At 54.5% G+C, this 25,405-nt stretch overlaps 2 protein-coding genes across 2 annotated transcripts in view; one reads left to right on the top strand and one right to left on the bottom strand.

Annotated features, from left to right (window-relative positions):
* Window positions 1-25,405, top strand: part of NLRP12 (NLR family pyrin domain containing 12) — a 726,895-nt gene that overhangs the window by 612,347 nt on the left and 89,143 nt on the right.
* On the bottom strand, window positions 2,957-21,785 carry PRKCG (protein kinase C gamma). Its single transcript, XM_065899639.1, has 18 exons — window positions 21,370-21,785; window positions 20,928-20,959; window positions 19,822-19,904; window positions 15,514-15,625; window positions 15,233-15,364; window positions 14,500-14,656; window positions 13,704-13,838; window positions 13,333-13,420; window positions 13,031-13,060; window positions 10,695-10,847; window positions 10,172-10,360; window positions 8,762-8,853; window positions 8,608-8,670; window positions 8,365-8,503; window positions 6,597-6,677; window positions 5,400-5,507; window positions 3,989-4,129; window positions 2,957-3,893 (listed from the first exon to the last, which is right to left on the bottom strand). Exons 1-18 carry the CDS (start codon window positions 21,537-21,539, stop codon window positions 3,705-3,707), a joined length of 2,094 nt encoding a protein of 697 aa, XP_065755711.1. The 5' UTR covers window positions 21,540-21,785; the 3' UTR covers window positions 2,957-3,704.

The raw sequence follows: 25,405 nt of genomic DNA on the forward strand, positions 1-25,405 counted from the left end.
AGGTTAAGACCCCTAATCAACAGCCCCCCAACAATGCAGCCAAGACTTGAGACCCCACTCTCCTGAACCAGAATTCTTGTAGCCTTGAAACTTGACACCACCCCAACAAGAACCCTGGAGTTTGAGACAATCTTCATCCCGCCTGCCCCCCCACAGTGCAGCATCTAGTGCCCCCAGCCCACCCGCCACGCCCCCAGCCTCCTGGAGGATTCAGGAATCCGAGGCTGGCAGGGCTCCGACCAGCTTTTCCTCCCATCCCCCGTCCCATGGCTCCAGGGCTTGACTGCTAGCTGTCTGCTCCTCTTCCAGTCCACTCACCTCGGAAACCAGCATCAAAAACCCTGTCACCCTGACTGTCTTAGTCCCAGGTAGGTGACCTCAGCTCCCCCCATTGGCTTCTCAGACTCCCAGCTGGGACCTTGCCAACGTCACCCTTCTCACTTCCCCTCTGGAGGTCCCCTCCTTCCTTGATTCCTCCTCACTCGAAATGGCCCGCCCAGATCTCCTCATTCTCCTCCAGCCTCCAGCCCTTCCTCCTTTGGGACCCCCCCTCCCCCCCAGGCCCGGAACCTCCTTTTTATCCTTCTTTATCCCAGCCTTTCCTGGATATAGGCTTCTGGATCCCCGGGGTCCCATTCTCCAAGCCCCAAGTCCAAACTCCACCTCCCTTCAATACCTTGGGAGACGTGCTCCCTCTTTCTGGGGACCCCTTCTCAGACTCCAGCCTGCCTTTACTGGGCCCGGGCCCTCCCCGCTCAGCCAGGACCGCCTCCCTCAAGGACCTGGCCTGCACCCTCCCCGGTGCCCACGGTCTCCAAGACTCGGACATTAAGAGTATAGTTGCCCCACTCTGGGACCCTCGGACCCCGTCCTCCCAGATTCCTTAGGCCCAAACGTCCCTCCATCCCCCATTGCCCCCGAACTCGGGCGTCCGACCGCCAGAATCTCAGCCCCCGGAGCCACTCAGGCCCCTTTTAGCCCCAAGCCCCGTCTCCCAGCCACCTCCAGAGGAACCCCCCGCGCCCCCCTCCTTCCAGGACCCTCCCCTCGCGCTCACCTCGCTCAGGGTTGGGCGGACGCTCCGGGCCGCGGGCCCCGCAGCCGCATGACCGGCCCCGCGGCTTCCCCCGGCCGCCGCCGCCGCCGCCACCGGGGTCGCCGGTGCCCGCGCCCCCCGCCCCCGCCCCGGAGCCCGGCGTCCCGGCCCCCTCCCGGCCTCCCACCCCCCACCCCCCGCGCCCGCGGCCTCACTCGGCGGACGACGCCGGGAGCTGGGACCGGCGGCCGCTCATTGGCTGCTGCGGAGGAGGGGAGGGGCAGGGAAGGAGAGGGGAAAGGATGCGGGGAGGGAGGGAGACGGGCCTCGAGAATGGGGGAGGCAGGGAGCGAGAGAGAATAGAAACAGAGGTAGAGAGCCCGAGAGGGGCAGGGGCACACAGAGCGGCAGAGAGACAGAGCAGAGAATCCAGAGTCACACCGAGACCTCGAGGCTGTGAAATTCTGAGACTCGCAGGTCTGGAGACTGGAGAAGACACAGAGATGGCCTAAAAGAGACAGAGAGAGAAATGGAGAGGCAGAGATCTGATCTAGGATCCCTCCTCTTCCTCCAGGCTCAGAGATTCTGGGGTCCTGGAAGTGGAGAGGTCACAGACAGAGAGAGACAGGTGGACCGTCAAAGACCTTTGGGCTGAGAGATGCTGAGACCCAGAGACCTTGAGATAGGGAGAGAGCGAGAGAGAGAGAGAGAGAGAGAGAAGAGACCCTGAGAAGAAGAGACAGCAGGGGCAATCCTGGGGTACCCTGATGAAGACTGGGGCTCTGCCCAGGCGTGGGGCGGAGCCTGGGGTCTGGGCGGCTGGAAGAAGCTGGAGGGGGCGTCCCGGGCCGGGGTCCCCTGAGCAGCAGGCGGGCGCAGAGCGGAGCCGGGTCCTGCAGCCGCCGCGGAGCCGGGAGCCGGGCCAGCACCCACCCGCCCCCCGCCGTGATGTCAGCGGGGCCACTCTTAAAGGGGCAGGCCGCCCGCCGAGGGTCGGAGCAGGGGCTGGGGGCCGCGGGCACCGGATGGGGGTACCGCGGCGGTGCTGGGAAAGAGAGGAGAAGCCCCAGCATCCAACCGGGCCGAATCCCGGAAACCCAAGAGCCTGCAGGGACCAAGAGACGCCGGGGTTCCCCGAGGGAGCCTGCGAAGCTTTGAAGCTCAGTCGCCTCCAAATACACAGACGGAGGCACACCATTCCATTGGCCTGTCCCTGTCCAGGGACTACACTTCCCATCAGCCCTGGCGGCGGGAGCCGCACTTGGGGGAAGGGTCCGCCGCAGTATCTGCTGGGAAGTGTAGTCTATTTGGACTGCCCTCTCCACGCCCCTCACTCACAAGTGGGTCAGGGGAAAGAGGCCCGGAGGGCGCATCTGCCTGCCCTCTGCCTCAGTCTCTGATTCTTAAGCTCACGGGTGTCTCTGTCTTGGGGGGGGGGGGGGTGTCTCTCAATAGCAGGCTTGCCTTTCATCCTCCCTCTTAGGACTTCCCAGTCGCTGGGTCTCGGTGTGCCAGTGCGTGAGCTTTATTGCTCTGGGCGAATATGTGCGTGCTTGTCTTTGTGCCCGGGATCTCTACCTGACACGCTCAGTGGTCTATGAGTACACCGCTGCCTCTTCCTGCACGTGTCCGCTTTGGTCCTCTCTATGGCACTCTGTGTGTAGCTCGCTCGCGCTCTCTCTCCCTCTCTCTCTCTCTCTCTCTCTCTCTCTCTCTCTCTCTCTCTCTCTCCTTTCTCCAGGTGTCTGTTCTTTACTCTCATGCTGTGGGTATCATCTCTCACTTTATGGGTCTCTGCGTTCTCCCTCTCTCTCTGCAGACCCTTCCTCAGCCTCTGTCTCTGTTTGTTTCTATGTATAGTCGTTGTCCCACCTGCACACCCCCTTCATTCTCCAAGCTTAGAAGAAAACATCCAAACACTTCAGCATCAGCAACCCAAGTTTATTCTCCAGCAGCTGTGGCAGGGCGGGAGAGGCAGAGGATTGGGGGTGGGGAGAGACCCCGAGAGTGGCAGGCACTGGAGTAGGGGTTGGGTTCCAAGCAGGACTGGAGAAGCCATGCAGTGGTGGGTTTAGGATAGGGAGTCTAGGACAAAAGCTGACTGAGAACAGCTGGGGAGAGAATCCTCCATACATCCCAGGAATCCCCAGAGTGTAGAAGAGGGGCACTGGAGCACAGAGGCACAGCTTCCCACTTACTCCAGAATGGAGTGGAGGTAGGTGGGGCCTCGGGGGGGGGGGGGGTTGTCCTGAAATCCCAGTCTGAAACAGCCCGCCCTGTGACGCTATTTCCCAGAAATAAGAAAGAAGAAGAGGCATAGATTCTACCAAGATGGAGTCTAGAACTCCTTGGAGTTGGGATGGTGTTGGTGGCTCTGTAACTTGGTGGAGCGGAATCCAGAACACTGAGGCAGGTCAGAATCTAGGGCTCAGCCCAGCAGAATCTAGAACACGGTAAGACTCCAGAGATTGTATGCAGTTTAGAATGCCAGGAACGCTTGGGAGGGACATCTGGAACCCGGGGCAGGGAGGGGGAGGGCAGAGGCCAGAACGTTGGGGAGCAAGATCTAGAATTGGAGAGGGGGTGGTGAACTGGGGGGCGCGTGAGGTAGGGGTAAGGCTGGCGCGGCGGAGGGAGCCATGGGGACACCTAGTGGCGGCAGGTGAGATTACATGACTGGCACAGGTGCTGGGCTGATGGGGCTGCGGGCATCCGGGTGCACGAAATCCGGGTTGACATAGGTGAAGCCTTGGAATTCGGTTTGGTCGATGCTGGCCAGAACTAGGCGGTCTGGGGGAGTCAACGCTGGCGCCGCCCGCGTGAAGAACTTGTCGAAGTTCTCGCCGCTGCGGCCACACTGTGGGAAACACCGGGAGGGAAACATGAAGTACTGGAGCTCATGGATATTCCACCCTCTAGGGGCCAAGATTTTGTTCCCAGAAGGTGACTGACCGGGCGGGGTCTGAAAGGAGGCGCGATCTCTAATCGTTCCAGCCGTTCCCAGTCGATCCAACGGAAAAAGCCATGAGCTCGGATGGTGGGTTCTCCATCTGGCCCCGAGCCCAGGCGCTTTGCTGGGTGCTTGGTTAGGAACTGTAGGAAACACAGAGAGAGACGGACAGACAGACAGAGTCCCGGACAGGGAGGCCCAGAGAACGACAGAGAGAGAGGAAGACAAGGAAGGAGGAACAGAGAGACAAGCATAGAGATCCAGAAAGAGAAGAAGGGGGGGGGGGCGGGGCGGGGGGAGATGGGGGGAGGGAGTGGAAAGAAGAAAGGGAGAGAGAAAGAGGAAGAGGGGGAATAAATGAGATGGGGTAGATGAAACCCAGATCCAGAGACCCAGGGAGAGACAAAGAAAGAAGCAAAATTAGGGTGTGAGGGTATGAGGGGCGGAGAAACCCAGAAAGAGAGGAAGGGAAACGGAAAGAATCCCAGATGGGGGATGGAGGGAGAGAAGGAAAGAGGGAAAGTGTCAGAGAGGGAGAAGGGGGGAGAGAGAGGAGATTGAAGACCCAGAGAAAGGGGGGAATAGAGATCCAGAGAGAGGAGGAGACTCAGAGGGAGGACAGATACCCAGAGAAGGTAAGAGACAAGCAGGGGCAGGGGTGGGGGAGACAAAGGTCCAGAAGGAGAAGAGGATGGAGACCCAGGAGACAAATGCCCAGAGAGAGGGATGAAGACCCCATATGAGGGCGGAGACTCAGAGAAAGGGGAGACAGAGACCCAGAGAGAGGAGAACAAAGATGCAAAAGGGGGACAGAGATTCCCGAAGGACACAGAAAAAAAGGTAGCAACACAGAAAGCCCCATGATATGTAAGATGGAGGCAGAGGGATGAGACAGAAGCCCAGAGAGAGATAGTCAGAGAGACGTGGAGACGGGAGCTAGAAGCAGAAATGTCCTAACATCTGTTGAACAGCTGCTACAGGCTAGTCTCTTCCTCCTGCCTTAACTCCACAACCCCAGAGAAGGAGACTGAGGCTCCCAGAGTTTTGGTGACTTGCCCAACCGAGATCCCGCAGGAAGAAAAGTGGCAGGAGTTAGGTTCACCTGACCCAGCCAGTGCAGGAGGGGCAAGCCTTGGCCTTCCAGCACTTCCTGCCATGAGCTGGGGAGAGGAGCTAGCACAGGAGGACAGGATAGAGGCCATCCTTGGACTGCAGGTGGCAGCAGGGCAGTATGTTATTGTTCAAACAAAATCTCTGTATTATATAAATTTTTTCAGCGGACGGGAGTAAAGCAACTTGAAGAACGGGTGCCTTTTCCTAAGGTGCACGTAGACAATGTGTGGGCAGCCCTGGACAGCAGCAGTGGGGCGTGTGGCTTATGGGTCTGGAGAATCTAGGAGTTAGGTCTCTCACCCCCTTGCAGATGGCCACAGCTTCCCGGGAAAGCGACTTGGGGTAGGTGACAGTTTGTTCCATGATGGACTGGAACAGTTCCTCCTCGTCTTCCCCATCAAATGGGGGCTAAGGAAGTAGAGAGGATAGTCAGAGACTCGGCAAACTACCTGGCCGCACCTTCCACACCCTCAGTGCCCACCACGAACACAGCCCACCCCTGGGCCCCCAAATTCCTAGGGAAAAATTTGACCAAACCGCAAAAGCTGTATCTTTCGCACTTTCAGACTCTGTTGTTTTCTATCTCAGATGCTTCAGCTCTCTGCACCTCTTTGAGGTTCTGTCTCTCTTTCTCTGCTATGTAAATTGGCAGGGTATTAATTAGGCAAGGTGTCATTTAAATAGAAGAGAGAAAAACTGCAGGAAAAGCTGTAAAAGCATTCTCCCGGTTGGATGAGTGGCCTCCGGTCTTCTGGGATTAGCAGAAGCAGTACCCAGGCAAAGCTTTTTAATATGAAGTCTAGGGAGTCTGTTTACACCATTGAGGGGGGCCATGAATTTGGATGGGAAAAAACATGCATCTTTATTCTTTAAAATCTAAAACAGATTCAGCATTCATGGCAATTATAGGAAACAAACCCAAATAGTGGTAACTGTCACTTCATCACCAATGGAAATCACAGATATTTTCTTAGCACGTACGAGTTGCAAATATCTCAAAAAATCAGTCATCTCTACTTCAAAATTACTGGTAGACCTTCCTATTTACTTCCTATTCCTGTGAGATATTACCATTTCCTTCATTAGTAGGATATCACATATAGGTCCATATTCTAATATGTTTAGACAACCGTACACATTTAAATTTATTTAGTTGGTTAAATTACTCAATTAAACCTTTAACATTTTGATAACCATATTTCAACATGATTGGCTTCTTTTGTAATGCTATTATCTTACTTCATGCATTTAAAAACATTGTTCTGAGAAGGGGGTCCGTGACACAAGAAAAGTGAGGAACCCCCAGCCTGTGGGAAGATAATGCTTCAGGACCACGGAGAGCGCTCTCCTATCTGGCTGACCTTCCCCACAGCTTCGCACACCTTATTAGCCTACAGACGGACATCCCTTCCTGACCGGCTCCTCCTGAGATGATAACAGGTGGCACCCCATTCGTGTTGCCTTTAGTCAAACCAGCCTCTCCCCACCTTCCCTTACCTGCCCCGCCAGCATCTCATACAGCAGGACCCCAAAGGACCACCAGTCGACAGACTTCCCATAGGGCTGGTAGGCAATGATCTAGCAGGGGAGGAAGGAAGGCAAGGGATTATGATTTGTGATTCAAGAAACCTAGGGCCCCTCTGGCTTCACCACCTGGGAACCCTACCCACTTTAAATGTTTTCAGCACAAACTTTTCCCATTCAGAACACTTTGGCTCCATCCTCTGGAAAATTTGGGAAACAAACTCTACCTACTTGGAACATTCCTTTGGTCCCAAATATAAAGACTATCTAAAGACTCAAGTCGCAAGTTCCACGCATCCGGAATATCTAGGTAACTGGACTCTCTCCTTACAATATCAGGTGCATAGGGCAGAATTTCAGAGACCAGAGGGTCTTAAATCTGGACACATATCAGATTCTTCTAGGGGACTGTTTTTTGGTTTTTGTAAAAAATAAAATTAATTAATTAATTAATTTTGGCTGTGTTGGGTCTTCGTTGCGGTGCGCGGGCTCCTTATTGTGGTGGCTTCTCTCGTTGTGCAGCACGGGCTCTACGTGCACGGGCTTCAGTAGCTGTGGCACGTGGGTTCAGTAGTTGTGGCTCGCGGGCTCTAGAGCACAGGCTCAGTAGTTGTGGTGCATGGGCTTAGTTGCTCCGCGGCACAAGGGATCTTCCCGGACCAGGGCTCGAACCCGTGTCCCCTGAATTGGCAGGCGGATTCTTTTTTTTTTGGCTGTGTTGGGTCTTCGTTGCTGTGCGCGAGCTTTCTCTAGTTGCGGCGAGTGGAGGCTACTCTTCCTTTCAGTGCGCGGGCTTCTCATTGCGGTGGCCTCTCCCGTTGCAGAGCACGGGCTCTAAGGCGTGTGGGCTTCAGTAGTTGTGGCACACGGGCTCTAGAGCGCAGGCTCAGTAGTTGTGGCGCACGGGCTTAGTTCCTCCGTGGCATGTGGGATCTTCTCAGACCAGGGCTCGAACCCGTGCCCCCTGCATTGGCAGGCGATTCTTACCCACTGCGCCACCAGGGAAGCCCTGGCAGGCGGATTCTTAACCACTGCGTCACCAGGGAATTCCTAGGGGACTGTTTAAAGAGAGATGTCCCCAGCCCTGAAGAATCCCAGCCACAATAGGCCAGAGTCAGAGGCAGGAAGATGTGTGTATGTTTCAAAATCTCCCCAGGTGATTCTGATTACTAGCTATGTTTTGAAACCACTGGCACTGGTTACTTGGGCACTATCATAGAATCACCAGGAAAGATTAAGGAGGGCACCACCAACCCCACCTCCTCCATCAAGTGAGAAGTCAGGACGTGCTCTCAGTCTACTTATATACAGTCAGATCATTAGCTTCACCCACCCCCCCTAACAAAATCAGAGCATACTCTGCCCACTTGAAATATTCAGGGGACACCCTCCACATGCCTAATGTTCTGGGGGATGGGGCCCACCCACTCAGAGTACACCGGAAATCATCTCCACCTTCTTACAACAGTCCAGTAACAGGCCCTGTTCTCCTAGAATCCCTAGAGCTGGTCCTTCTCTTTTCGAACATTCACCCACAGGTCCCCCCACTTTGCCTATTTAGAGACTCAGCTCCGCCCACTTACAACGCTCCGCAAGAGCCTCTCTTTGCTGCTTGCTGTCGGAACCCCCAAGACTCAGGTAAAGACCCCAGGGTCAAGTCCCCATACTCTGAATACTGGACGACCAGCCACACCTACTCAGTGAATTGGGAGGGCACCAAGAGCAGTGGAGGCAGGATTACCTCGGGAGCTATGTAGTCTGGGGTCCCACAGAAGGTGCGAGTTGTGGTCCCGGGGAAGACGTTCTCCTTACACATGCCAAAGTCGGTGATTTTGATGTGTCCTTCAGCATCCAGCATCACGTTGTCCAGTTTCAGGTCCCTGGGGGTGGGAAGGGTACAGTTCAACGGGCTGGAGCCTTAAGTTCAAATTCCTTCTCTTCTGGGGGTCTGATTCCCTCCCCTGAAAAGCCCGGGACTGCTCACCGATAGATGATGCCCTGATTGTGAAGGAAGAAGAGGCCGATGGCGATTTCTGCTGCGTAGAACCTGGAGGTGGAGGTGGGGAGTCAGAAGGCCAGAGACTGGAGCCCACTCCCTTCCACCCTCCCTCTACCCTCCTCTCTTGGCCAAGACTCACGCTGCATGGGGCTCCTTAAACTTGCCCAGCTGCTGAATGTGGTACATCAAGTCGCCCCCAGTGACGTACTCCATCACAAAATACAGGCGATCCTGCGGAGGAGTGCACGGGACTTAGAGGCAAGGACACGCCCACAAGGGGTTGGAAACGTCCATTCCTGCCCACTTGAGACAAAGGCTCTGGATCCACCCAATCAGAAATCCAGAGCAACTGTCTGTGCCCACAGGGAGGCCCCGAAGATTCTCAACCGGCCACCGCAGAATCTCCACCCACCCCATCCCCTGTTACTCCAAACTGTCGGGTGTTCCGGTCCTCCATTCTCGGAATTTAAGATTGAGGCCCACCATTTGCTTGAAATCCCTGGGATACTGAAACCTCTTTCCACACCCACTCACATGCACATGCAATCATGGCCACCTGTTAGGAACCAAAGTTGTTCAGGCCTCACTAGCAAATGATAGTAATTTTTAATTTATTTTATTTTTATTTTTTTGGCCATGCCGTGCCACTTGCAGGATCTCGGCTCCCCGACCGGGGATTGAACCTGGGCCCCCTGCAGTAGAAGCATGGAGTCCTAACCACTGGACTACCAGGGAATTCCCGATACAGTACTAATTTTTAAAAAACTCCAGGAAGGGGACTTCCCTGGTGGCGCAGTGGTTAAGAATCCGCCTGCCAATGCAGGGGACACGGGTTCGAGCCCTGGTCCGGGAAGATCCCACATGCCATGGAGCAACTAAACCTGTGTGCCACAACTGCTGAAGCCCGCGCACCTAGAGCCCATGCTCCACAACAAAAGAAGCCACCGCGATGAGAAGCCCGCGCACCGCAACGAAGAGTAGCCCCCGCTCGCGGCAACTAGAGAAAGCCCGTGTGCAGCAACAAAGACCCAATGCAGCCAAAAATAAATAAATGAATAAAAATTTAAACAAAACAAAACCTCCAGGAAGCTGGCTACGCCCACTCAGAGCTCTTGGAAGTAGAGTCACGTTCTCTCTAACCCCTGACAGTTGTCCCATTCCACAGCCTTCGGGAAACACCCTGTTTCTGACAAGTCCTTAACTCAGAATCCAAGAGTGACCACCTCATCACTCAGAGCCCACTTGCAGGCATGCTCACTTAGAAGACATTCTCCACGAATTCTTTTACTCCAGAAGCCCTTACTCAAAAAACACCCACTCAAGACCTAGGGGGTTCTAGCCACTCCCACGCAGGATCCTAGCCTCGTGGCCACGCCCTCCAGGGCACCTGCATTCTGGCCACGCCCACTGAGGAGCCCGCCACACCCAATCAGAGTTCACAGGGTTCTTCCGCCTTGCCAAAAACTCAGAATCTCAAAGCAAATGCTTGATACATCCAGTGGGGATGAGGCAGGGCTCCTGAGCCGGCCTCTGCCACCTCCTTTCTTACCGGGGTCTGGAAAGTGGAGTGAAGCTGGGTGAGAAAGTGGGGCCGGCCTCCGGGGCCTCGACCCCCCAGGGCTAACACGCGTTTCTCCACCAGGGTGCAGTCCACGTCGTCATCCTGGACAATCACGTCTTTCTTCAGGATCTTGATGGCATAGAGCTCATCGGAGCCCCTGCGCTCGGCCAGCATCACCTAGGGGCAGAGGCGGGAAAGGCCCAGTCCATCTTGAGAACCAGAGGTGCGGGTCCCTACCCCTCCCTTTCAAAGACACAAACAAATGGGAGTCCCAGGTCCTCCCTCTCCCTCTCAGGGGACCAGATGCCCTGACTTTGCCAACTACTCCCTCAGAGAAAGTAGCCACATCTTTATGCCTCTCCTCTCCAAGAACTCAAGAGGCCCCATCAAACTCTCTTTGGGGACTCAGTAGCCTAGTTCCCTCCCCCCTGCACTTCATCTCTAAGAACCAGAAACCTGAGCCCCACCCCCAGACATTTTCCCCCTTCTCCCAGAGCCCCAGGAATCCAACCTTCCCAAAACTGCCTTTTCCTAGAACCATGAGGAAGCTGAAGTCAGAGATGTGCAGACGTCCAGGGCTTGCCCCGAAGAAACAGCGCTTGGAGTCAGTGGGACTAGGAGATGGGGAGGGGATGGGAGAGGAAGAAGGACCCATCCGCACCCTCTGTGAGAAAGGGGAGAGATCCAAAGCTAGTCAGGCCCCAGAAGGGGATAAGGAGGTGCCCCTCAGAGAGACAGCACCCAAGAACAAAAGGGACGGGGAGAGATGGAAAGATGGAGAGAGAAAAAAAGTTGTCTCCACCCCCCTCTCTGGCTTAAGAACTTTCTCTGATTTCCCGTAGCCTGGAGGGTTTATTATTCAACTAGCACTTAGATAGCTTACTATATGCCATTGATCCTCCAGGAGACCCCTGTCACCCACCCCACCCCCCATTTTAGAGACGATGGCACAGAGACATTAAGTAACTTGCCTGAAGTCACACAGCAGGTAAAAAACAAGAGCCAGAAATCAATGTCCATTAAAGTCAGAGACTGTGTCTCCCTCCTTTCTGTTTTTCTACCATCACCCAGCACATGACTTGGGTCTCAGCAGGAGCGGGTTGAGTGGATGAAGGTCTCAGGACATGAGTGCTGAATGCACCTCCTGTTGTTCTGTGTTCAGAGCACACCCAGAATCTGAACACCTTTACCATCATTGTCCCCTGGGCGAAGCCACTGGCAACTCCCCTCTGGGCCTTCACAATAGCCTTCTTCCCCCTTCCACCATCTGCTCTTGACACAGAGGCAGTTATCTTGCCCAAATAGAAATCATCTCAGGCCACCTCCAATGCCCTCCCATCTCACTTGGTTTAAAAGCCAAAATCCTTCCAATAAATGACGAGGCTACCCCCACCCCTTCTCTCTCTGACTCCATCTCCTACTTCTTCCCACCCTCATCCCTCATCCCTCCCTCTGCTCCAGCCTCACTGCTGGTCTGGGCCCACCTCAGGGCCTTTGCACGCGATCTTCCCTCCACCTGGAAGGCTTTCCACTATCCTCACAGCTCACTATTTCATCTCCTTTATGTCTTTGCCCAAAGGTCACTTTCTCAGTGAAGGCTTCTCTGCTTATTGCTACTAAAATCTCAAAAGGGCTTCCCTGGTGGCGCAGTGGTTGGGAGTCCGCCTGCCGATGCAGGGGACACGGGTTCGTGCCCCGGTCCGGGAAGATCCCACGTGCCGCGGAGCAGCTGGGCCCATGAGCCATGGCCACTGAGCCTGCGCGTCCGGAGCCTGTGCTCCGCAACGGGAGAGGCCACAACAGTGAAAGGCTCACGTACCGCAAAAAAAAATCTCAAAAAACAGCACTCCCTATCCTCTTTAGCATTTATTTTTCTCCACAATCACATATCACCTTCTGACATAGGATCATTCACTCCTTTATTTTGTTGAATGCCTTCCAAGTGTAAGCCCCATGAGGGAAGGAGGTTGTCTCTCTCTCTCTCTCTCTCTCTCTCTCTCTCCCTTTCCCTCTCTCTCTCTCTCTCTCTCTTGTTTTCTGCTCTATCCCCAGTGATTAGAACCATGCACACAGAGGGCTCAACAAAATGTTTTTTGAAAGAATAAATGGGAGAGAGAGAGAGAACGAGCGCATTATTCCTTCCTTGACCTGGAAATCTCGTCTCCCTGTCCTCTGCCTGGGGAATCCTGCACTTCCTGTCTACGAACTTTTCTCTGTCTATGAACTTTTCTCTGACTCCCCCAGGTCCTGCCAGAGGCTTAGGACTCCCTAGTGCCTGGAGCCATCTCCATGATCAAACACACTCCTTCTCTATCTGTAACTTTCTCCTATATTGAAAGAGGAGCTCCCCAGGGAATGGCCTGATTCTACTCCCAGAATAGGGCTTGGTTTACATAAAACCTCAGGAAATAGGTGTTCAGTAAGTCAAAAAACCAATGGAGGAGAGAAAGGCGCAGTGATAAATAGGCAGAAAAACTCAAGGAGCAATTCAGGTGTCACCTCCTTAGGGAAGTCCTCCCTGACCACCTCCACCCCAACCCCCTGGCCCCAGGCTGGGGTTAGTGCCTCCTCTATGCTTCTTTGTTCCCTGGGCTACCTCTAATTTAGCACATCATCCTGGAATCTGAGTATTTGTGACTGTGTCCCTACCTTGAGGAGTTGCCTGCAGGTCAGATTCGGCTCTGGAGAGCTAGGATTACTCAGCAAACACAAGACCTGCCACCAAGTATGTGCTCAACCCATGTGTGTGGAAATGAAGACAGATGTTGGAGGAGAGAGAGGTGGGGGGACAGATACAGACCACAGGAAAGGAAACTGTCTCCATTCCAGGCCTCCAGCTCTGCTCACCTCGTACAGTTCCAGGGGGTAGTTACAGGCCTGGCGGAGAAGAAAGCCAGAGTCAGAGCCCCCAGAGAGGTAGGAGATTGCCCTAAAGCAGGGGATGGGGGTCCCCAGACCCCCAAGCCAGGGGGATGGATAGGAGCTCTAATTCCCAGCAGTGCCCTAGAAGACCAGAAAGAACTCCAGGGCTTTCTGGGAATTTTAGTCCCAGGGCCAGTGGGCAACGAGCGCTGGAGTTTGGGAAAGGCCAGCTCTGAACTGTGGGTGACTGGGCTGGGCTCCTTGTGGGGAAGCCGGGGTCTGGGTACCTCAAACTTCTGGAGGAGGCTGCAGTTGTCAGCATCAGCCACTGGCACATTGTAATATTCGCCCTCCTCCTGGTTCAGTAACTTGTACCTGACATACAGACGGAGACCAGAGGCGGGCAGGAGTAGGGGAGACGGACGGGGAGGGGGGGTACCCGCGGGAGAGGCAGTGACATCAGAAGGGAGGAAGAGACAGAGAGACAGAGAAGGAGAAAGAGTGAGATAAGGAGAGAGGGGCGGGGGAAAGAGAGAAAGAAGCACAGGGAGGTAGAAAAGATAGTGCCCTAGAGAAGAGGGACCACCCACGGAAGTTGATGCAGATGCAGGGCCCCGCCCCCAGCCCCGCCCGGCCCCGGCCCCGCCCCCGCCCTCACCAGCCGTCCACGGGAACCTTGAGCAGCTCCGAGACGCCAAAGGACATGGCACCCATGAAGTCGTTGCGGGAAGTCCGGTCCCAGTCCCACACCTCCACGCTGAGCCGGCGCTCCACGTCCCCCGGCTTCAGGTTGCTGCGGGAAGGGAGTGGCACAGTGAGGGGCCCGGCTCTTGGCTGCCCACCTTTCCGCCCTGGGGAAGAGCAGGCAAACCCGGGGAGCTGGGGGGCCTGTTTCCTGCTCTGTAAAGTGTTTTGTCACCCCAGGTCCTGCCGAAGAGCGTCTCTCTCCCTGTCTGGGCCCTAAGTAAACACAGACAGCTCTCAGTCTCCCTCCCTCCCTGGCTCTTCCCCATCTCTGTCTCCTGGCCTTTCTCTCCAGGCCTCTCCTTTTCACGGGGCCCCTCTCTCCCTCCAGATCTGTCCGTCTGTCTTTCTGTCAGTTGGCTTCTCTTTCCCTCCCTGCCACCCACCCATCGCCATCCCTTCTGTGTTTCTCTTTGGGTTTATGTCTCTCTTTCTGAGTTGCAGGGTCTGTCTACCTCTCTCTCGGATCCCTGTCTCATTCTAAAGTGGTGAGCTTTGATGGAGATTAAACACACAGATGTCTGTCTCTCGCCTTCTGTATCTCTGTCCCTTCTCCCTCAACCACTTCATTTTCTTCTCCCACCACCTTCTTCTGCCCTTTTTGGGATTCCCCCAATGCTAACACCTGCTCTCTGGGGTGTTCTGGGCCACCAGGACCCTCAGATCATTCTCTATCAGTAATTACAGCCTCCCCTGCACCCGAGGCTCACAACACAAAGGTCTCGTTCCACACAGGGTTTAGCGTGGCTTTCACCGTCCGGGTCTTCTGTTTTGTCAAATTCCGAGGATCTGGGATGAGCTTCAGTTTCACATAGGGATCAGACAGACCATTGGGGTCCATTGGGATGAGGTTACGGGCCTCGCCAACTGAGCGGGGAGGGGAAGGAGGGTAGATGGGGTTAGAGATCCAGGAAGAAGCCCCCGAGCCTTCCCCCAGCCAGCAATCAATCATTCCAATCTCTCAGCATCCGCTCTCAAGACCCAGGTGTTTTTGATCTTTTACTTCTCCAGTGCCCAGAAGACAGGGCATGAAGCCCTTTCCCCAGCCAGTGACCCAGAAATCAAACCCAAAGACCCTGGCTCCATTAGGACCCAGGAGTCGGGACCCTGGCCATATCACCACTAGTAAACCCGAACCTCCTTCGGAACCAGCTCTTCTCTCATTCCCCACCCCCCCACCCCTCCACCCCCAGGACCTTGATGCCCAGAACAGCCATTAAGAGGCGCCAGAGGCACGGCTGGAGAAGGGGCCTCGAGCTAGAAGGGGCGCGGCCGAGTGGTGTTCAGCTTTTGCAGGTGGGGTCAGGAGTGTGGGTGCGACCTTCGCGAGGGGCGTGGCCTTTCTGAGTCGGGGGGAGGGGCGGGGTGGGCAGCTCAGGGGAATTCAATCGGTTCCTCACACTCCGGTAAAGGGGCGGGGCCAGGCGAGGGGCGGGGTCTCACCCGTGACGTGGATCTCATCCGAAGTGGGAGCTCGGATTTCCAGCTGCAGGCGGCCGCGGCGCTCCGTGTGGTCCACACCGCACAGAGAGGGCACGCTGCGCACACAGCGCCGGTGCACGTTCATCTCGCAGCCTGGGGGTACAGAACTGAGGGTAGCACTTCAGGTCCCGCCCTTAACCCCAGACTCCATTCCCCAGCATTTACTGGAAACCCAGACACTGCACTTTTGCAGGGGCCCCGGAAGCGCCAAGTTCTGGCGGGCGCAGCAAGCGTAGACTCACAGGAGCACTTCATGCCCTGGTGCACCAGCCCGTAAAGGAGGGAGCCACAGTGGTCGCAGAAGGTGGGGCTGCTGTAGCTGTGCAGACGGAACTTGTGCTTGTTCCGGGGATCCTGGGGGCAGGGAGGAGCCGGTCAGAAGGGGTCTGCAGGGCGTCCTAAAAGAACAGCCCCCTGAACTCTTTCCCTTCCGCCCTGCTCTCCCGTCTTCCCGCGGCTCCACCTCACTCATTCACTCTACAATATTTATTGAGCACCTCCTGTGTGCCAGCACGGTTCCTGGTGCCGGGACCCAGCCCCGAGCAAAACAAAGGAAAACTCCTGTCCATGTGGACTTTACTTTCTAATGGAGGGAGAGAGAAAATATACACGATATGTAAAATATATAGTATTACAGATGGTAATAGGTGCTCTGGACAAAAATGAAGTAAGGAAGGGGATTGTGAAATAGAGTGATCAGGGAAGGTTTCACTAAGAAGGTGGCATTTGGGAAGAACCTGAAGGAAGTGTAGGCTTCCAAAGTCCCATAGTCCCTAATCCCCAACCTTCCACAAGCTGTTCTCCCGAGGACTTGTGGGCCACCATGAACCTCAGATCACTCACTGTCAGCCTCTGTCAATGTCTACCCGCTGATGATCTGCCTACTCTGAGCCCCCTGTGGGATGGAGAATATGACCTCTCAGTTTTAGGGACCCAGGTGTCCTCAATGAAACATTAAGTGTAAACAACAGAGCAGTGTCTGGCATGTTAAATGTGCTCAGTAGTATTTCTGCTGTCATTACTGCCATGATTATTATTAGTGATTTTATTGCAGTCCCCACATATCCTTGGGTTTAATCAAGAGCTGGGCCTGGGCTTCCCTGGTGGCGCAGTGGTTGAGAGTCCGTCTGCTGATGCAGGGGACACGGGTTCATGCCCCGGTCCGGGAAGATCCCACATGCCGTGGAGCGGTTAAGGCCCGTGAACCAAGGCCACTGAGCCTGCGTGTCCAGAGCCTGTGCTCCACAACGGGAGAGGCCACAACAGTGAGAGGCCCGCGTACCGCAAAAAAAAAAAAAAAAAAAAAAAAAAAAAGAGCTGGGCCATTTCCCAGCTGCGTGATTTCAGACAAGTGCCCAATTTTGAGGCTCAGCGCCCTCCTCTGCACAGTGGAAATAAACAATGTATATCTTGAAGAGATGCTAAATGTCGAGTACAATTAAGCATGAATTTAAGACACCAATAAAAGCATTCCTCCTTCCGCCCTCAGCAATGTCTGAGTGTTAAATAATCTGATATTTGCCTTTTTCTACGAATGCATTGCAAGAGTTATCCCTAGGGTGAAAATTCAGGACATTCTTGGGCTTTCACTTGTTTTGCAGTTTAGTGGGGATTCTATTTTGAATTATACTTGGACGGAGGGAGGGTGTTGGCAGGTGCATGTGCTGGACCGCTAAGGATCTTCATCTGACCCTAGCTCAAAGTGTTCCTGCCACATGAAATGAGATGCTGTGGGTGAAAATTCCCAGCAGGGTTCCTGACACAGAAGCTGTTGCGATTATCCTCAAGGTGAAAGTAGCTATTAAAGAGGAGACAGTACTGTGGCTCCAGTTCGAAAGATTAGGGTCCAGATTTTTGACTCTCCCGACCACCCAGCTGTGTGGCCTCCCCACACACCACCCTTTTTAGAGACTCAGGTTTCCTCCCCATAAAATGGGGCCATGAGCCCTCCCTGAAAGGGTTCTTGTGAAGACTGAATGAAATCATGCTTGTCGAGCCCTGAGCATTTCTTAAGCCCTTGATCTGTGTCGCTGACAACAAGATTAAAACCTTAGTGCTTCACAAGGGAAAAGAAAGCCAGAGTGATATAGAGGAAAGACCTTGTCCTCTGTTTCCTCATCAGTAATAGTAATAATTTTACAACGATAATAATTAATACTTTGTGTCTGGCTATGTACCAGGTGCTGTCCCAAGTATTTGACTCATTTAGTCCTTAAAAAGGTCCTACAAGATGAGGGCATGGCTACCATCCCCATTTTATAGACAAGGAACTCCAGAGGTGCAGAGAGGTAAATAAACTTTTGGAAGGTCACAGAACCAATACGCGGTGGAGGTGGGATTCAAGCCCAGGTGTCCTGGCCCAGGAGCCTCGGTCAGATGAGGACAGGAACAATACCTAACCTTACAAGCTGTTAAGCAGATTCAGCCCTATACTATATACAAGATACCTGATGCGTGCACGCAATGAGCCCTGGATGACTCAGATGTTTGTTGGTGGTGGAGGCAGGCGAGGCAGCCAAATCATAACATATATAGGTGCTGGTAGACAGTGGTGCTCGATGTGTGTTCTCAGAGGTCGCATCCTCTATGTAAACTTCAATTTTCTCGACCTGACAAGCTGGCAAAATGCCTCATGGACTTCCGTGGTGCTCTCCCTCTCTCTCTCATTCTGCCTTTCTCCATCTGCTAATCATAAAACCATCTCCAGCCCTGTGTCAGACCCCAGGCTCTTATCCTGCCTGACTTCCCTGAAAACAAGCCTGGGCGGGGTGGGGGGGGGGGGCTTCCCGGGCTTCCCTGGTGGCGCAGTGGTTAAGAATCCCCCTGCCAATGCAGGGGACACGGGTTCGAGCCCTGGTCCGGGAAGATCCCACATGCCGCAGAGCAACTAAGGCCGTGTGCCACGACTACTGAGCCTGCACTCTAGAGCCCACAAGCCACAGCTACTGAGCCCACATGCCACAACTACTGAAGCCCGCGGGCCTAGAGCCCGTGCTCCACAACAAGAGAAGCCACCGCAATGAGAAGCCCACACACCACAATGAAGAGCAGCCCCCGCTTGCTGCAACTAGAGAAAGTCCGCGCGCAGCAACGAAGACCCAACGCAGCCAAAAATAAATAGATTAAGTAAATTAAAAATAAACAAGACTGGGGGCATCTAGACTCACGCTGTCCCACATGGTAGCCCTAACCACAGGTGGCTATTTAAATGGAAATCAGTGGATAAACAACAAGTTCCTAATGTATACCAAAGGGAACTATACTCAATATCCTGTGATAAACCATAATGGAAAAGAATATTAAAAAAGAATGTAGATATGTGTATAACTGAGTTACTTTGCTGTACAGCAAGAGATTGGCATAACGTTGTAAATCGACTATACTTCAATAAAAAAATAAATAAATTGAAATCAATTCAAATTAAATGGGATTTAAATTTCTGTCCCTCGGCAGTTAGCTGTGGTGGCTGGCAGCTGGATGGCGAAGATACAGAACGCTTCCATCATTGCAGAAAGTTCCATTGGTCAACACTGGACGGTGAGCCTCATTATATAGAGGGGGAAACTGAGGCTCAGAGAGAAGAGCCCCACAGCCAGAAAGAAAGTGAAGGAGGGATCAGGGGTAGGCATGCAAGGTGGGCAGTTCTTGCAAGCCCCTGATGCTCGGGGGCGGGGGGAGGGAGAGAACAGTTGTGTGTATCTGTGTGAGCGCACATGGGGGATCTGTACATGCACGTGTGTGTCCATACATGGGGGTCTAATATGCATATGTGTGTGTGTGTGTATGTGTGTACACAGGGGTCTGTATATGCATATATGTGTGTGTGTGTACACAGGGGTCTGTATATGCATATGTGTGTGTGTGTGTGTGTGTGTGTGCGCACACGGGCAGGGTGTCTGAAAATGCACATGTATGTGCATGTGTATGACAGGATCTCTCTGGGCTTCCCTCTCTCGGCACCTCCTCAGCAGTTATCCTCATCTACCATTTTCTATTCTAGTTTCCCTTTCTGGGTATCTACCGCCCCGTCTCTCTGAGTTTCTGTGTCTCTGTCTCTCCCAGTCTTTCTGGATCTCCTTTTCCTTCCTCCTGTGTCACTGTCTCTGTTCCATTGCTCTCACTCTCTCTGCCCCAATCTCTCTGTCTGGGTCTCTGTTTTTTTCTGCACCTCTGGGTTCTCTCTCTGTCTCATCTCAGGATCTCGGTGCTTGCATCGATTTCTCTCTCTGTCTCTCTGTCTCTCTCTCTGTCCCTCAGCTCTCTATTTTTTTAATCTCTTGACTCCTGGATCACAGTCCACATCCGTGCTGAGGTCCCCTCACCCCGCCTCCTCTTTGTCCCCCGCCTGGGTCCCCAGCCTGTCTTGGTCCCCTCTCATTCCCCCTTTCCAGGCCAAGGGCAGGGAATCTGGGCCAGACTAGCTCTCCCTATCTCTCCAGCCCCCCTCCCCTCCCAGCCTTAAAAATAGCAGGAGAAATTGGGACGGACGCCGAGGGGGTGAGGGCGGGGGCACAGCCCGAGGAGGAAGAACCAGGTGTCTGGGCACTCACGTCTGTCTGGGGGCCCTTCCCAGCGCCTGGACACTCGAAGGTCACAAATTCGTGGCATCGTCGATGAACCACAAAGCTGCAGACTGAAGGTGAGAATCATAGAGACACAGAGACAGAGAGAGACCCCAATGGACAGAAAATCAGAAACAGAGGAGACCCAGACAGAAAGAAAACCAGAAGAGGAGGATCCCCATAGAGTTCAATACAGAGAAAATCAAAGAGACCTTGACATGCAGAGAGACAGAGACAGAGACACTGGGAGACAGAAATTCAAAACGTGGACCCAAAGAAAGAAAGAGAGATGCAGAGAATCACAGAAACAGAGAAAGCACAGAGAGCCCAATGCATACCCACAGCCAAAGGGAGACAGAGACACAGAGATAGAGAGACAGAGAGAGAGACAAAGAGAGAGGAAGACAGAGAAAGACAGAAAGAGATGGAGACAGAGAGAGAACAGGATCCCATTGACACAGACCCACAGACAGCCATAAGAAAACCAGGAGAGAGGCAGGCCAACTAGAAGAGAGGAAACACAGGGAGAGGTCCTCCAACAGAACAGAGAGCATCAACTTGGGCAGAAGTGAGTCTGGGGGCGCCGCTGCCGGCCCGCCCCCCTCCCTGACTCACTCAGTTCTCAGCAAGTAGCAGCTGGTGCTTTAGGACTCGGCCCCCTCTCCCGGCCCCCATAACTGCCGGCCCCACCCGGCCCCCACCCGCCCATCGGTGACCCCACGCGGCCGGCCCCTGCCTAGGACGGTGGTGTTGTCATGGCAACGGCAGGGGGGGCTCTGACTTTGCATCTCCAGCCCCCCCTCCCTTCAGCTCCCCTTTTCCAAATCTCACTGTTCCCATGGCAACAGATTCTCCAAATATCTGTCCCCACCTGGAGCCGGCCGAGGGAGGGGCCCCCAGCACCACCTCCGCGTTGGCCCCGCCGTCAGAGCACCCTCCCCACTGCAGGTTGTGTCTCTGCCACACCCCCCCCGCCCCGGGCTCCCCCGCGCCTCTCTGGGGACCAGAGAACACGTGTATCAAGCAGCCTAGGCTGTGGGGCCCCAGCCTCCACCCTCCTGAGGGTCCTGGGAGTCCAGGTCCCCAGCTCTTACCTTGACATTGCAGGCCCTGTTTTCCAATCCCCCTGTAAGAGTCAAGGATCTGAGGTCAGTGCAGAAAAGGGTACCTGGACCTCTCACCTCTGCCAGTCATAGGAGGCCTCCGTCCTCCCATCCTCCTCCTGCAGGACCCAGGAGTCTGAGCCCCAGCTGCCTCTCCTTTCCAGAACCCGGAAATTCTGGCCCCCCAGTCTCTCTTCTCTCAGACCCAGGAGCTCAGGCCCCCAGCCCCTTCCTTCAGACCCAGAAGTCCAGGGCCCCAGCCCCTCCACTCTCTGACCCAGGAGTCCAGGCCCAGGCCCCTAGACCCCACCTACCCTAGGGCCAGGAGCCAGGGCTGCAGCCCCCGCTTTCCTCGTCACTGTGGGGTCTGGTGCGTCAGGGGTCTTTAGCACTAGTCTCCTTATCCCTCAGGGCCCCAGCCCCCTTCCCTCACCATATGAAGTCAGTGCAGTGGCTGCAGAAGGTTGGCTGCTTGAAGAAGCGAGCGGTGAACTTGTGGCTCTTGACTTCGTGGACCACCTTCTGCCTCAGAGCCCCCTTTCTGCAAAACAGGGGCCGGGGTCCCCCCTCTGAATCGCCTCCGCCGGGGCCCAGGCCTGCCATGGCCCCAGTAACGTAGCAGGGACCAGGATCCTGCCTTTCTCGGCAAACAGGTGGAAAGGCAAGGAGCCGAAGGCTTGGAAGAGCAAAAGAGCCGGCGGGAGATTCCGAGGTGGGAAGGAGAGGGGCGAGGCACCTCCGGAAGCGGAGCGCGCAGGACAGGGAGCGGCACCCCGGGGCGCGCCGGCTCCGCCAGGGGGAGCGGGCGAGTGGGGCGGAGAGCCGAGGGCAAGGGCGCGGAGGAGCCGGAGGCACGGGCGGCGTCGGTGGTGGGAGCTCCAGCTCAGGCACCTGCTGAAATGTGGGAGCCCCGGGTGGGGGGAGGCGTTGCCATGACGACCGAGAGGCGGGGTTTCGGCTTAAAGGCGTCCCCCTCCTTGAGACCTGGGACAAATGCCCTCCCCTCCAACACACACACACACACACGTGCGCACACCCACGCCGGGGGCTGGCTGAAGGGAGGGGGCCTCCTCCGAGCCGTGCCCTGCCCCCTCCCCAATCTGTCGCCCGGCCCCGTCTTCCTCCCCGACTAGGGTGCCTCGGTGAATCCTGTTAGGCCACTGCAGCTCCTCTCCGATCTCTGTGTCTGATTGTGTCACTCTGTTTCATTGCACAAACTTTGTATTAGCGCTGGGGTCCAATGGTGAGCAGGGAGGCTTGGTGTCTCAATTTTTCTGATGCCACCCGAGTCTTGATTTCTCTCTCTAGGCTTCTGTGAATTTGTACTTCTAGGTCTCCCTCTGGGAGTGCCCGTTTCCCTGTTCCTTTCCCTAGTCCTGGCGCTCTCTCTGTCTGGGTTCCTTCCTTATCTCTGAGAATTTCTGTTTTTATTTTCCTGTTTTCTTCGCTGTGTATCTCCATTTATGTCTGTCACTCATCCTGTGACCCCCTCTGAGTCCTGGTGTGTGCGTCTCTCTCACTCCATGTCTGTCTCACTGTGAATCAGTCTCCCTCTGTCTCTCCCCATCTCATAAATTCTTGCATTTCTGTCTCCCTGAATCTCTTCCTCTCCCTGTCTCTTTGTCTCTCTGGCTCTGTGGATCTCTGTCTCTCCCTCCCTCCGTGTCTTTCTCTCTGAGAGTCAATCTCTGTCTCTCTCCCTGTCTCATTTTCTATGTCCTCTTCTATTTCCCTCGATTTCTCTCCCCTCCTCCCCGTGTCCGTGTCTTTGTAGATGCTTTTGTCTCTGCCTCTCTCCCTTCCTGTGTCTCTACGAATCTCGCTCTCCGTTCGTGCGCGCCTCTTCCTCCTTCTGTATCTCTCTGTGCCTGTCGCTCTCTCCGACCCACTCTCTGGCTCTGTCAATCTCTCTATCGCTGGGGGTCTCTCTCGGAATGTTTAAGTTGCTCTCTCTCCCTCTCCCTCTCCTTCTCCCCTCCCCAACTCTATCTTTGTCCCTTCCTCACCCACTCTATTTATCTCTCTGGCTCTGTGAATCGCTCTCGTCTCTGGGGTTCTCTCTCTCCCTCTTTCCCCCGCTGGCTCTGGAATACTCTGTGCATCTCTGTCCGGTGATTGGGAGGGTCTCTCCAAACGTTGGCCCGGTCAGGTCTCCTCCTGTCTCTCCCCTCCGTCGCCCCACCTGAGTCTCTGCCTCTCTCTGGTCGCGCTCCGTCCCTCCCCCAGCTCCCGAGCGCTTCCTAGTCCCGGCTCTACAGGTAGACCCCCGCTGTTGCCAAGGACAACCACGGCCCGCCCGGGGCTGCGGGGTGCAATGTATTCTGGGACTTGTAGTCTGGGCCTACCGATCAGCTGTTCTCGCAGCGCGACCGAGAACTTTCTCTCCCGGCATGCCCCGCGAAGCGGGGTGGCCCGCTGAGGCGGAGCCTGGGGACTCGGGCCGGCCGCTACATCCTCTCTGTGACTTTTGGGGGTCGGGGTCCAGCTTCTGGAAGCCGAAGGGGAGATAAGAGAATCCGAGTACTCTCCTAAGCCCCAAAACATGGGGTCCACTGGCTTTCCAGCCACCTCCAGGCGTCCGCCGTACCCCAGGAGAGAGGATAGGGGGCGGGGGTGGCCCCGAAAATTGACCTAGGAATCCCACGGCGCTCTATTCTCGTTCTGCTTGGGTTCTTTCCCACATCACCAACATATCACCCCAAGGTTCTACAGCTGTTCTGTCTGGTGCCTTCTAGAAGGCGTTTAAGAGTGGGATGGGGGAGGGGTGGGGGTGCGAGACGCTCTTCGACAAGGTAGGGATTGGTGTGGGTCAGAATTCTGGGATGGACACTGCAGACATCGAAAGGAGGATTTTCCTCACTAAAATAGACGTGCGCCTGCTCTAGTTAGCCCTTCCCCCTCTTCCAGCGGGACCCTTACCTCCCTTGCAATATATCTTGCCAATTGCTTTTGCGGGTGTAGACGCAGAAAGTGGGTTGCACGATCCTTGATTTTTCCGAGTCATGTGTTTATGTAGTTGTGATTGTCTTGGAGAAACCGATAAGATGACCTTCTATGGGACAGAGATTCATGGCAGGAGTGATTCATGTGATCTTCATCGAAGTGTTTTATTGACCACGTGTCAGGGAGCTTAGAACTAAGGGTAAAATGGAGCTGAGAGTGGGAATATAGGCAGCGTCAGATCCCAAAGGCCTTGACTGAGGGGCTTTGGTATTACCTATAGGCAATGTGGAGTGGGATACGGAAGGATCTGAGCAGAGGGGGACAGGATCAGATCTGAATGTCGGAAAAGGAAAGCATCCCTTTGGGGCCAGGGTGGGCTGGAGGTAGGATGCTCCTGGAGGAGCCTGGGACAGTAGCTCAGGTGAAACGAAAGGAACCTGGAGGAGGGGAGATATAAATAGGATTTAGGAGGAAGTATACAGTGTTTGATGACTGAGAGGGCAGATGGTAGGGAGTGGTGACTGGGCTCTCGCCGTGAGAACTGGGAACCTGAAAGCATTGGTTTAGCTGCGCTCAGAATGGGGCACGGTATTTCTGAGGTGCTCGTGGGACTCCAAGGAGGGAGAAGTCTTGTTCATTGCTATCCTAACTAGCCCTCCTCATCTGAGAGAGAGTAATGTGTGAGATCCAGACTCAGTTTTTTTCTGATGGGGCCAAAGCTGTCTTGACCCCAGCCCCGTTCTCCTACCAGACCCAGCAACCTCGGCCTTGCCCTCTCTCTTGGAGCCCTCCCCATTAATAAAGCAAGCACAAGTCATTCTTTTATCTTTATATTGGGGTTTTAAAAAAAAGAACATAATGGATGCGGGAGAAGGGACAAGGCTTCCCTCTATGACTGACAGCAGGGGCTGATGGGAACCAGAAGCTCCAGGGAATTTAAAAAAAATAAAATATATATTTATACATTTATATAGATCATGGTACGCATGTGAGTCCCAGAGAAGCAGGAAGCAGCAGCAGAAAGCAACTAGCACGCACAAACACACGTGTGTGTACACCACACACTCAAGCAATGCAATTCCTTTGACTATGGCACAGTACCAAGTCCCACCCACCCCCAAAATTGTTTTCAAAAGAAACTTCCCTTTTAAGAAAAGGGCCACCCAGTGATTGTTGCTCTCCTGACCAGAAAAAAAAACAACAGGCTAACATCACCTTTAAGGCTGGCAGTGGCCATTTTCTTCTCCTCCCTGCAAAGGCAGGAGATGCAGTTTTTGACACTGAGGCTGGAGGGCCACATCACTGGCCCTTACAAAGGCTTCAGACAGTTGTCTTCAAGACAATGCAGTTTTTTTGCCAGTGTTTTGATACTCCAGGGAGTAGTTGGGATGGAAGTCATACACCCCTTGCTTCCTTTAAGATGGCCTCTAGGCAGTGGGTTTTTAGTAAGCCTGGCAAAAATTCTGGAGCCGATCTCAGGCGAGGCTGAGCACCAGGGGGGATATAGGGACCGAGGGTCTATGCTT

The sequence above is a fragment of the Phocoena phocoena genome, chromosome 20 (genome assembly GCF_963924675.1).
Source record: "Phocoena phocoena chromosome 20, mPhoPho1.1, whole genome shotgun sequence".
NCBI classification, from domain to species: domain Eukaryota; kingdom Metazoa; phylum Chordata; class Mammalia; order Artiodactyla; family Phocoenidae; genus Phocoena; species Phocoena phocoena.

Coding starts and splice junctions, on each gene's coding strand:
- PRKCG (XM_065899639.1), bottom strand. CDS start 21,539: ATGGCAGGCCTGGGCCCCGGCGGAGGCGATTCAGAGGGGGGACCCCGG. Junction 13,061..13,332: donor GCCTCCTCCAGAAGTTTGAG/GTACCCAGACCC, acceptor CTTCTCCGCCAG/GCCTGTAACTACCCCCTGGA. Junction 8,854..10,171: donor ACTCCACTTTCCAGACCCCG/GTAAGAAAGGAG, acceptor ACTCCTCCGCAG/GATCGCCTGTATTTTGTGAT.